This window comes from Phycodurus eques, chromosome 15 (assembly GCF_024500275.1).
Source record: "Phycodurus eques isolate BA_2022a chromosome 15, UOR_Pequ_1.1, whole genome shotgun sequence".
Taxonomy (NCBI): Eukaryota; Metazoa; Chordata; class Actinopteri; order Syngnathiformes; family Syngnathidae; genus Phycodurus; species Phycodurus eques.
The window spans coordinates 1,071,683-1,084,492 of record NC_084539.1 but is presented as its reverse complement, the minus strand read 5'-3'; the positions used below and the strand labels follow the sequence as shown (position 1 = coordinate 1,084,492).

The 12,810-nt window shown below is 41.5% G+C and overlaps 1 protein-coding gene across 3 annotated transcripts in view; it reads left to right on the top strand.

The window, feature by feature from the left end:
- The window catches only part of slc12a2 (solute carrier family 12 member 2), a 108,088-nt gene that overhangs the window by 16,296 nt on the left and 78,982 nt on the right, over nucleotides 1-12,810 (top strand). For all 3 annotated transcript variants that reach the window (XM_061698320.1, XM_061698319.1, XM_061698321.1), the window contains exons 2-5: nucleotides 4,634-4,753; nucleotides 8,321-8,396; nucleotides 11,613-11,708; nucleotides 12,342-12,481. In XM_061698320.1, coding sequence (XP_061554304.1) covers nucleotides 4,634-4,753; nucleotides 8,321-8,396; nucleotides 11,613-11,708; nucleotides 12,342-12,481 — 432 coding nt within the window. The remainder of the gene's footprint in view (nucleotides 1-4,633; nucleotides 4,754-8,320; nucleotides 8,397-11,612; nucleotides 11,709-12,341; nucleotides 12,482-12,810) is intronic.

Sequence of the window (12,810 nt, the reverse complement as noted above, 5' to 3'; positions counted from 1 at the left end):
GTAGCTCCTAGGATCATTGGGACACACAATGGTAAGGTGACGGCTTCTAGGAAGGGCTAGATTTCCCAGTTTAATAGAATTTTTTTTCTTAACGGTAGCTAACGCGACGAGTAATGATTATTAGGGAGGTCGAATATGCTTAAGTTGCCAAGTATGCACAATCTTGGGGAAAAGTGGAATCCTGAAATTCAAAATATAAAAGAGTTTCCGTGTAATCGAAGACCAAAAGCATTGAATTGATGTGCATTCCCATATAGCATGAAAATAGGTGTCTGGGGTATTTTTGGTGCATTGCACGCATATATTAGATGGAGAGAAGCCCATTTTATGCATAGTGTACTGAGTAAAATGTGTTCTCTGGAGCACTTTATATTGTATAAGCTGTACATTTTTGTTTTTTGTCATTCTAAATGTATTATTACATCTCTCTATTCAATAGTTATGGTCAGTGGACATGGAAAGGTCTTCTTCCCATTTAGTGATTGGTAAGTGCATTGCTTTAGTGCATGAAATTAATTTATAAACTTTTGAGAGATTTCTTTTACTTTACGGAAGCAGCTTTATTAGTTGCTTGACAAACTCCGGCAGTTCGAGGGTGGGCTGTAGTCTTGGTCTGCTACTGTACCCAATATTTTCCTGGAGGATGCATTTGGGATTAGCCTTTGAACTTGGTAATAGTGAATGAATGTGAAACAGACAATGATTTTAGTCAATTCTTTTCCTGAATGAGAGTGCTTAAAGAGGAGGATGCTATTCATGTGGCACAGCTTGAAGCAGGCATCAGGTGCAGGTGGAGATGGGCCTGGATCAAGTTGGAGGCCAGAACAAAAAAAAAAAAAAAAAAAAAAAAAGCAAAGGAATGCGGCAAATTTAATTATTATCTTAAATTTGTACATCAACATGTACTTGAGTGGTATAAATAAATGTTTTTCTGCATGCAGAACATTTGTTTATTTTGCCTTATTGTATTCTTCAGTCTTCCAGATTGCTTAATATATGATTAAAAAAAAGAGAAAATAAAATCAAAAAATCTCTGTGGGGAATACCCCCCCCTGACCCTCCTACAATGTTTTTTTTTTTTTTTTTAGATTTTTCATGCCTTTGGGATGTTTTAGGATATGTTTTCCCAAAAACTATGACAATAAATGATAGTATTGTTTTTTTTTTATGCCACTAATATAATATTAGACCATAATAATGAAACCTCATCCTTTTTTAAGAAAAGTTAACATTTGATTCTCAACAATAGTGAACATTGGCGTTGTAATGTAGAACACTAAATCAAATATCTTAGATGAATAAGCCCCCGGGCTAGTGAATGTAATAAATAGTTAACTTTTCCCTTAAGTGTCCCTGTGTACGTGCATCGATGGATCCAAATGCTGTTCCACCAGTGGCTCGCTGCATCGTGAGCCGCGTGCCAGGTGTTACCACAACACTGAAAATGTATTAAGCCCAGAAAAAAACTCTCCCGTCCATTTTATTTATCGAACGATAACCCCGCCCTACTTTGCCCCTTGATTGCGTAACGGCACCTCTTGGTTGGTTGGCTGGTTTTGGTGAATAACTCCTTTGATTCGCTGTGTGTGGAAGCACTTCAGCAACACACATACGTAGAACGGGTCTTAAAGCCATACTTTGCATCCACGGATGCAGATTGGTGAATATACTTTATGCGTCGCTGCTAATGTTTGTGCGTCTCAGATGAGGGGGTGCACATCTAATGAGATCCCTGCAATATAGTCAATGTTCAAACTGATGAACGTTATTGTTTTATTTGCAAATATTCTCTCGTTTTGAATTTGATGCCTGCAAACACATTGCAAAAAGTTTGGGATAAGGGAAACGAAAGACTGGGAAAGTTGAGGAATGCTCAAAAATCACCTGTTTGGAACATTCCACAGGTGAACAGGTTAATTGGAAGGTGAGTGTCGTATAAAAGGAGCATCCCTGAAAGGCTCCTCAACTTTCCCAGTCTTTTGTTGCCCCTCTCCCAGCTTTTTGGGAAAGTGTTCCAGGCATCAAACTAAAAATAGGAGAATATTTGCAGAAAAAAAACAATTAACATTCATCAGTTTGAAATATCTTGTCTAGTGTTGTCATTTGAATATGAGTTGAAAGGATTTGCAAATATTTGTATTCAGTTTTTATTTATTTATTGATTTATTTTTTTAAACGCAACGTCCTAACTTGGAGTTTGTATAGTTCAAGGTCATTTTGATGTCATGGCAGTGGTCTGCTTATATAAGGCAGCTCAACTTCCTGTTTTTGTCATGGAAAACTGTTCAACCTCCTTCTACACGTGTCTCCACTTGCTGGTTACATGAAGTATGTGGGCATGTTTTACTCATTTACCAGGATTCTTTTCGGACCCCTTTTTGTAAACATCCATCCATCCAATGTCTGAACCGCTTATCCTCTCTAGGGTCACGGGTGTGCTGGCCCCTATCACAGCTGGTTTCAGGCGAAAGGTGGGGTACACCCTGAACAGGTCACCAGCCAATCGCGGGGCACATATAAACAAGAAAACAAAAAAAAAACATTCACACTTTGCATCTACGGGCAATTTAGTCTTCAGTTAACCGACCAAGCATGTTTTTGTAACTTGGGAGGAGTACCCGAAAAACCCACACAGGTGTGGGGAGAACATGCAAAACTCCACACAGGGAGACCGGATTTCAACCCGGGACCCTTTTGTAAGCATAACTAATTAAACAAAAACCCATGAAAGTTACAGTCCAAAGGGTCTGAAGAGAACTTACAATATGACACTACATTGAGTCAAATGAATTTCAACTTTAATCTCCACTTAAAATATTAAGTAAACAGAGGAAGGCACTAACTCTTACAAATTATAACTGATGTGTTTTTCTATGTGGCCTGCGATGGGCTGGCGACCGGTTCAGGGTGTACCCGGTCTTTCGCCCGAAGTTAGCTGTGATAGGCTCCGGCAGCCCGCGACCCTACTGAGGATAAGCGGCAAAGAAAATGGATGGATGGATGGATTTTTTTTTTTTTATGAACGCATTCAATCTTTTTGGTGCATTAACATTTCTCCATCAGATTCTTTCTTTGAAGTTGTATCACCACCCCTTGCGCCCTTGACAGAGTCACATTGTAGTTCAGGACTTCTCCGAGACAAAAATCTCATTGTCAGTACATGTAATTTTGGTTTGCTCAACTGGTCTCTCGAAGAGTTTCAGTGCTTTAAAGGAACAATGAACAGGGTGGATAGGAGGTTTCTACTATACAATGTGGAGAAGGGATTGTGGTTATCTGATCATTTCTCTTTGTCTCTCTGGGCTTAAGTAGCCTGTGTGTATTTACACAATCAGCCCATTTGAAAGAGTTGGGGGGGGGAGTACAGCACAGCGTCGTCTGTTGTCGTCCTGTTTAATCAGTCCAATTTCTAATTGCTGCACATTCACTTCTTTTGTACACCTAGATATTGAATTACACAGTACCCGAATTTCTGTCAACCCAAAATATAAGGAGACGTTGAAATGGACTTTTCTTAATAGCTTTGCATCATGTGGTTTGTTATTCAGAGCTCCCTTACTCTTGTACAACCAAACACAATCCTCGTCTCAGCGAGGCAGAATGGCTGTAGTGACGTATGTTTTTCCATCACATGGTATGCAGCTCAGAAAGAAGTGGTTCCAGCTTCACTGACATAAACAGAGGGCTTATTGGTTTTTGACACCGATATTTTAGCGTTTGCTTGTCCAGTATTTTTCCACCACTGAGACACAAAGATGTAGTGAGATTATTTTCGGCGGGGATATTGTTTTTTACTAACCGCATAGGGACTATCCAACATTGTCCCAGATATTATTACTCCGATCAGATGTGTACTATGTTCAAAAGAAAGCGTAACAATTACTTGCATTTAATTTCCCGACAGGCCACTCAAGTCTTACCAAGTGAAATTTATTTAATGACATTTTTAGTTTCAGGCCTGCAAGTTTATCTAGGGTAAGAGCATAGGGGGAAAAAACAACTTTTAACTATGTCCAGAAGGTTTGATTCTGATGGACTTTCCTCGCCTCTCAGGTGCATTGCAGTGTAACCCCCCTTAACCTTGTACGCATCATATATAAAAGGTAAACCTAGAGATTCTCTGCTAATGTTGGACTTGTGATTTTAAATGTTTTTGCAACATTTTTTGCTGGAGCAGTATTTCGTGTCGGTAAACTTCCAATTGTTCTTGCACATATTATCCTGTATTTCTCCATGTAAAGTTTGTCTACATGAAGCTGTATTCAAGAGTTAATTAACAGGGAATGCTAAACACTTAAGGATCTATCTCCAAAGATTTTAGCTGGTGACCTGCCTACAAGTGAATGAAGCATGAAAGCTTTGTTCTGCCCATGATCTGGTTTTAGAAATGTTGAGGCTTTACATGTTTACTTGTTCAAAATTCCTTACTCACACACCTTGTCACATGCTGTTAGATAACTTCCTCTTAAAAGATTGATTTATCGGTAACTGGACTTTAATTGTGAGGAAAGCAAAAGATGCGCATGGGATTTTCTCTGCAGGTCTTCAAATGTTCATCATGAGGTCATTGCAGTTGTTGCTCACTTTAAAGGGAACAATTCTCTCTCCATATCGCAATTCTTTTGCTTTTCAGGAACCTTTTGAAGATGGGTTTGCGAATGGTGATGAGCTGACCCCAGCTGAGGAAGCTGCAGCAAAGGAAGCCGCTGAATCTAAAGGCGTTGTCAAGTTTGGCTGGATTAAAGGAGTTCTGGTTTGTAGCATTACATATTTTATACATATCCCCTCAAAAGGGGGGAAAAAAAACAGACATGGAAGTGCAATCTGAAAAAGCTACATTTGTTGTCTTTGTCTGCTCGTTGTCACGTCCATATTTTTAAATTATGTCACCGCTGTTGGCAGGGATGTTTTGACTGTTGCATATAAGAGTCGCTCATTTCAAGGTTCAAGGTGCTTTTTATGTCAATTCTTCAATATAAGCAACACATACAGAGGATAGAAATTACGGTACTCAAAGGCCCACGGTGCTACAAAATCTAAATATATCATAATAATATTAATATATACTGAACAAACGCATAACACTTGTTTTTGCTCCCATTTTTCGTGAGCTGGACTCAAAGATCCACACCTGTGAGGTGGGATGGATTATCTCGACAAAGGAGAAATGCTCACTAACTCAGATTTGAGAACAATATTTGAGGGAAATGGCCTATTGTGTATGTAGAAAAAGTTATAGATCTTGGGAGTCCAGCTCATGAAAAATGGGACCAAAAACAATCGTGTTGCGTTTATATTTTTGTTCAGTGTAACGTAATAATAATTTCAAATATAAAAAAAGCTAAATAAAACTGGTACATAGAGGATAAAAAGTATTAATTGAATGTGCAAATACTTAGTATCTTCAAAAACATTCTCTATTCAGGTCATGTATTCTAATCAGTCAGCTCAAACCAACATTACAACATGACAGCCGTAATGGGCGCTAACTTACTGTGATGAAATGACTTTATTGTAATTAAATTACTTCACAGACACTGAAACTTTAGCGCATGATTCAACATAATGCCGACATGTTTACGTACAAATGTTAGTGCTAGCACTAGCTCGCTAGGCTACATAGCATTTTGCGTGCTGCTTGTGAGCCGTATCGTATTAAAAGTACGTGAACATACCTCAAGCAATCCTTGAACAAACGTCTTCTCCCGACCACCACAGGTTTTTTTTTTTTTCCCCCTCCATTTTATTTATTTTTTTTACCAACACAATACACGAGCAATCCATTGTTGTTGTCTCGCGTTTGATTTGACAAAGCCCAGTGATCGTAAATGACGTCAAAAGACATGCGACAAGGCTAAAAATAAACTAGCTTTTGGATTCAAATATACTGTATACGACGGCAACGCGGAGTAAATGTCTTTTGCGGAGCTGATCAATGACGTTATTGAGCGGATCGGCAAATTATGACGTTAAAGCCGATCAGCATAAAATGCTAATTATCGTCCGATGCCGATCAAGCTGGTCAGATCAGTGCAAAGTCTAATTTCTGTAGTCCTTCATGAAAGCTGACTGATGATCGTTTGTGTTTAATCAAAATAAGACATTTGCAAGCATTTGCATTGATTTACTACAACATATTTCTCTATTTTCTGACATGTTACGGACCTAACCAGTAACTGAATCATCATCTATTTGTGAAAAAAGTAATTGTCCGTTTAATCTACTACAAAAATCCTTACTTGCAACGGTAGTATAACTAACCTGTAATCTATTCCACACATTCACCATCCCCACACAGATGTAATTGGGAACATTACTCCGCGGCAGACTGATATGCGGCCTGAGGTTCCGACTGTGCGCTCGGGACCTGGTTTGGGTATGTCACAGGAGTTGTCGAGACCAGAAAAAAACCTCCGCCACTTCTGCTGTTGCTGAAAGAACGGTACTTTTACTCCGTTCCAAAGATCGAAATATCGCCCGCTACTTTTATTTATCAATTATTGCTTATCAACTATTTCGTGCGCGAGACTACGACTTCGGCATCGGCCGCCGTTTGCGCCAATCCAGTTTAAGCGCAAGTGACGTTTAAGTTTAGTTCACCGATCAAACGACACAAGAAAGTCACATGACCTCACACGTCGTCTTCCATTGGGCTTCCCGGACATGGGGATTAACACTAGATAAGCCTGCCCCGCTGATCGGCGTGCGTCCGTTTCCATTAAGGCAACGGGGCGCTACTCGTGTTTACATTTAGACGAACAAAAACAACAGCTTTCATGTATTGTAGTATTTATCTGGCACTGTCTGTAGTTCAGCTCACTTTTAACTTTTTGGGGAGTTTTGACTGTGCATACACACTCTCTCACACACACACAACATTTTTGCTCATCAGATCAGCCCGTGTCGTATTTGTTGCACTGGTCTTTTTGTATTTTCGCCTTGAGGTGCTGCGGGTCGTGGCCCTGATTATGGTCCCAGTGGAACCGTCGAGCACACGCAACATCGGCGACAAGAGTCGATCGGCTACTACATCTTGTATTAATTAGGAAACGCGTCGAAAACTATTTAATTCGTTTACGGATGTTAATGTTAAGTGTATTAAGCGAGGGAGCGATGTTAAGGATTATGTCAACAACACAGAATGAACGAGCTTCAAATTAAGAAATGGCCAAAAAAACTGAAAATTGTTGTATTTAATATTTTCCTGGAGGATGCATTTAGGATTAGCCTTTAAAGTTGCTAATAGTGAAAAAGGAAGTGAAACAATGATTTTAGTCGATCCATCCATCCATCAATTTTCTTTACCGCTTATCCTAGGGTCGCGGGCTGCTGGAGCCTATCCCAGGTATCTTCGGGCGGGAGGCGGGGTACACCCTGAACCGGTCGCCAGCCAATCGCAATGCGATTTTAGTTGATTCTTTTCCAGAATGAGAGTGCTCGAAGAGGTGGATGCTATTCATGTGGCAGAGCTTGAAGCAGACATCAGGTGCAGGTGGAGATGGGCCCGGCTCAAGTTGGAGGCCAAAACAAAAAAAGCAAAGAAACGAGGCAAATTGAATTATAATCTTAAATTTGTACGTCAACATTAACTTGAGCGGTGTAAATAAATGTTTTTCTGCATGAAGAAAATTTAAATTGCCTCAGTGTACTCCTAAGTCTTCCAGATTGCAAAATTTATGTTAAAATCAAAGACATTCTCTGTGGGTTTTTTTTTTTTTTTTTTTTTTTTCCCCCCTCACCTTTTTCATGCCTTTGGTGTTTGCATGTCTGTAAATAGTGATGGTAAAAATGCAACTTAAGACATTGGACATTCATTAAAAGTACTTATAGTCCCCACCAATGGTCATTATTAGACCCAGACAGGTCATTTGTTCACAAATGTTGATTATTCTCATGCTTACTGTTAATTGTAAGATAATTTATACGTAGAAACCATTTTCCAATCAAGGAAAATGTCACTAAATTCAAACTTGACTAAAAAGAACTTAACTGTGTTTGCTTCCACTAAGTTGCAATTCGTGATTGCACTTTGGAATAGACAGTTAACCCTTGCTAAAGTACAATTATTTGGTTACATTTATTTTTTTAAATTATCTGTCATTTATTCTTATTTCAAGATTTGTTTTGAGCTGAAAACTGTCACATATTGTTTGTTAAAAAGTAGTGCACTAAAATTAAAGCTTTTTCCCTAACATGAGGAATAACCGGGACTAATAATCAGAATTACAATATTATATATAGTTTGTATCTTCCCATTTTATTCCCAAATGCTGACATTTGCTGTTTGGAGTGAAGCATTATGTGTGCCTCTTTTTTGTAGGTCCGCTGTATGTTGAACATATGGGGTGTGATGCTCTTCATCCGTATGTCCTGGATTGTGGGTCAGGCTGGAATTGGTAAGCAAATGCCTCATGGTACGGAACATAGCAACCTTTTTGGTCTTGTGTTGTTAGCCTCCATCACGATGGTTAAGCTCCAAATGTGTTGGTATTTTTTAAAAATGATCCACATTGGAGAATTTCATTTAGAAATGATAAAAATACGAAATACATCGGTCTGCAACGGCATGGGCACGGTCCCCAATGCCCATGTGACGTTGCAGAGGCAAGTCAAACAACACAGCCACATCCAAAGCCTTTAGAAATTCTGAGTAGATTTCATCCACCCCGAGGGCCCGACCACTGAGGAGCATTTTTAGCCACCTCAGCAAACTTAACTCCAGAGATAGAGAGCCCCCCTTAGAGTACCAAGGCACTGCTTCCTCATGGGAAGGCGTGTCGGTGAAATTGAGGTCTTCAAAGTATTCCTCACTTGGTATATGTATAGCTTTATTGGCAATTTGATTTGAATGTGGCAGCAAAGACTCACATGAGGTCAAATTGGTTCTTATTCTTTCCAGAAAAAAACCTTACTGAGTAATCTCAACTCATGCATTTGGTAAGTCACCAAATTGCTTGAAGATACAAAGAACATGACTAGAATCCCACTACTGAAATTTCTTGTGTATAATGCGCGCCCCCCCCCCCCCCCCCCCCCCCAAAAAATATACATCTTCACGTATAGGGGAAAATTGAAAAAAACTTTCACATTTTATAAATGTATGCCCCCATCTAGAGGTTATGAAAAAGCTGTACACTTTAATTGCAATAGGCCACTGCCACCGAGAGGTTATGAGAAAGGTACACATTTTTATTATAACATGCCACAGCCACCTAGAGGATATGAAAAAGGTATAGCCTACACTTTCATTCCAATCTGAAAGGGATACGTTTGACTGGATATTCAGTGGGTACGGAAAGTATTCAGACCCCCTTAAATTTTTCACTCTTTGTTATAATGCAGCCATTTGCTAAAATCGTTTTTTTTTTTTTTTCCTCATGAATATACACACAGCACCTCATATTCATTCATCCATACATTTTCTGCTGTTTATCCCAGGTCGGGTCACGGGGGAAGTAGCTTTAGCAGGGACGCCCAGACTTCCCTCTCCCTAGCCACTTCCTCCAGCTCTTCCGAGGGGATCCCGAGGCGTTCCCAGGCCAGCCAAGAGACATAGTCTCTCCAGCGTGTCCTGAGTCGTCCCCGGGGTTTCCTCCCGGTGGGACGTGCCCGGAACACCGCCCCAGGGAGGCGTCCGGGAGGCATCCGAATCAGATGCCCCAGCCACCTCATCTGGCTCCTCTCGATGTGGAGGAGCAGCGGCTCTACTCTGAGATCCTCCCGGATGACCGAGTTTATCACCCTATCTCTAAGGGAGAAACCAGACACCCTGTGGAGGAAACTCATTTCGGCCAGATCCTGGATCTTGATCTTTCGGTCACGACCCACAACTCGTGACCGTAGGTGAGGGTAGGAACGTATATCGACCTGTAAATCGAGATCTTCGCCTTTCGGCTTTGCTCCTTCTTTACCACAACGGACCGATACAAAGTCCGCATCAGTGCAGACACTGCACCAATCTGCCTGTCGATCTCCCGTTCCATTCTTCCCTCACTCGTGAACAAGACCCCAAGATACTTGAACTCCTCCACTTGGGGCAGGATCTCATCCCCGACCCGGAGAGGGCACGCCACCCTTTTCCAACTGAGGACCATGGTCTCAGATTTGGAGGTGCTGATTCTAATCCCAGCCGCTTCACACACTGCTGCGAACCGCTCCAGTGAGAGTTGGAGATCACGGCTTGATGACGCGCACAGAACCACATTATCTGCAAAAAGCAGAGATAAAATTCTGAGGCCACCCAACCGGAGACCCTCTACGCCTCAGCTGCGCCTAGAAATTCTGTCCATAAAAGTTACGAAAAGAATCGGTGACAAAGGGCAGCCTTGGCGGAGTCCAACCCTCACCGGAAACGAGTCCGACTTACTGCCAGCAATGTGGACCAAGCTTTGACACCGGTCGTACAGGGACCGAACATGGGGTTCGGTACCCCATACTCCCGAAGCACCCACCACAGGACGCCCCGAGGGACATGGTCGAACGCCTTCTCCAAGTCCACAAAACACATGTAGACTGGTTGGGCGTAATCCCACGCACCCTCGAGGACCCTGCTGAGGGTGTAGAGCTGGTCCACTGTTCCACGGCCAGGACAAAAACCACACTTCTCCTCCTGAATCTGAGATTTGACTTCCCGACAGACCCTCCTCTCCAGCATCCCTGAATAGACCTTACCAGGGAGGCTGAGGAGTGTGATCCCCTGTAGTTGGAACGCACCCTGCGGTCTCCCTGCTTAAAAAGGGGGACCACCACCCCAGTCTGCCAATCCAGAGGCATTGTCCCCGATGTGAGCTCCAGTCGGGCGCCTTGGCAATAGAGGTGCGGAACATGGTCCACTCGGACTCAATGTCCCCCGCCTCCCCCGAGACATGGGTGAAGTTCTGCCGTAGGTGGCAGTTGAAACTCCTTCTGACAGGGGATTCTGCCAGAAGTTCCCAGCAGACCCTCACAATGCTTCCCCCACCATCAGAGCCAACTCACCACCAGGTGGTGATCAGTTGACCGCTCCGCCCCTCTCTTCACCCGAGTGTCCAAGAAAGTCCGATGACACGACCACAAAGTCAATCATCGAACTGCAACCTAGGGTGTCCTGGTGCCAAGTGCACGTGTAGTTAAAAACATCACCACAACGAATTCTGTGAAGCAGCAGGATCTATCGGCCCACTTTCAGTCATGCTTTTCCCTTACTCCGTTACCAGGACCGTCAGTGTGAGAAACAGTGCCAATGTCTAAGGCAGGAAATCGCCCATTCACACCATGTTGCCATGGGCTGTTGTTGAACTCAAGTCCATATATAAATACCTGCACCTTGCTGAATTATCACTTATTGGCATCGAATTGAATGTACGAAACTTTAAATTAATATTGTGGAATATTACCCCCACGATAAACAAGGGATTACTGGACAGTATGTATTTAATTCAAAGAGCCACCTATGTTACTTGAGGTGAAATAAGATCAACAAATGCTCTAGGATAGTAGACTATTGAGTGATACGTGCCAGGCTTTACTTCAGTAGCTTGGCTTTAGAGCTACATTTACATTTTTCACAGCTTTCTAGGTTTTTGGGCGGTTTTGATGAAGCAATTCTAAAGATAACCCTTTGTCTTCTGCAGCTCTGTCTTGCTTGATTGTTGCTATGGCCACTGTTGTGACAACGATCACTGGACTCTCCACTTCTGCCATTGCAACCAATGGATTTGTTCGAGGAGGTATATCTTGTCTTTTTAAATGCCATCAAAGCATGTATAGTTTAGTTATTTGAAAAGCCCAAAAATAAATCGCCAGTAGCTTTTTTTTAAGTCATCATCCTATTTCTAGCAACTTTCATTAGCATCGGTAATACTGTCCATAAACTGCATTTCCTCTCTACCTTTGATGTACAAACATTAACTGGTACATATTTTGATTCTTGTCTTGTCTTTGACGTATATTGTTACGAGCATTCTTCAGAAGACCTGGTTAACATCTGTATTTATATTTATGCCACTTTGTTCAAACACCATCAAGCCCCGAAAAATGTAGCTATGCTACATGAAATGTCTGTAATTTCTGAATAGGAAATGCATTTTTGGTGTAACCCTTCTATTTAAATCTGAAGGTCTACACTTCCATCGCATACTGATTGTTTTACAGGTATTTCAAATCCATTGTGGTGGCAGACGTTTTAGTAGGGTAAAGTTTCGGCAGTGGCAAAAAGCATATCAAACTCTGCCATTGTCCAAATGCAAATGGGCGTACAGCAGCTGTATATGCATACAGGGAACTGAATTTAGTCCCGGTTTTCTTAAGTATTGGTTATGTCTGTGACTGACTATGATTTGCCAATGTCTTTACCTTTCTAGGCGGAGCATACTACTTGATTTCAAGAAGTTTGGGGCCAGAGTTTGGAGGGTCTATTGGTCTAATCTTTGCCTTTGCCAATGCAGTGGCAGTAGCCATGTATGTGGTGGGCTTTGCTGAAACCATGGTGGAACTTCTTGCTGTAAGCCTCTTCACTATTGATACTTTTCAAGGTTGATTATTTTAAAGAAAATAGAAAAAAGAGGGGTAAACATCAACTCTGGAGCTGTCACCATTGGGAAACCAACAACAAAAAGAAATTGGAAAGGCTCCAATGTAAAAGAAAAGTGTTAAGTTTTGTTATTCACCTGCCTTGATATTTTTTTCCAACCGTTAACTACCAACAACATAGAGTGGCTGAAATAAGTATTTAAGGCGTCACCATTTTTCCTCACGAAATATATTTTCAAAGGTGCTATTGACATTAAATTTACACCAAATGTTGGCAACAACCCAAGTAATCCATACATA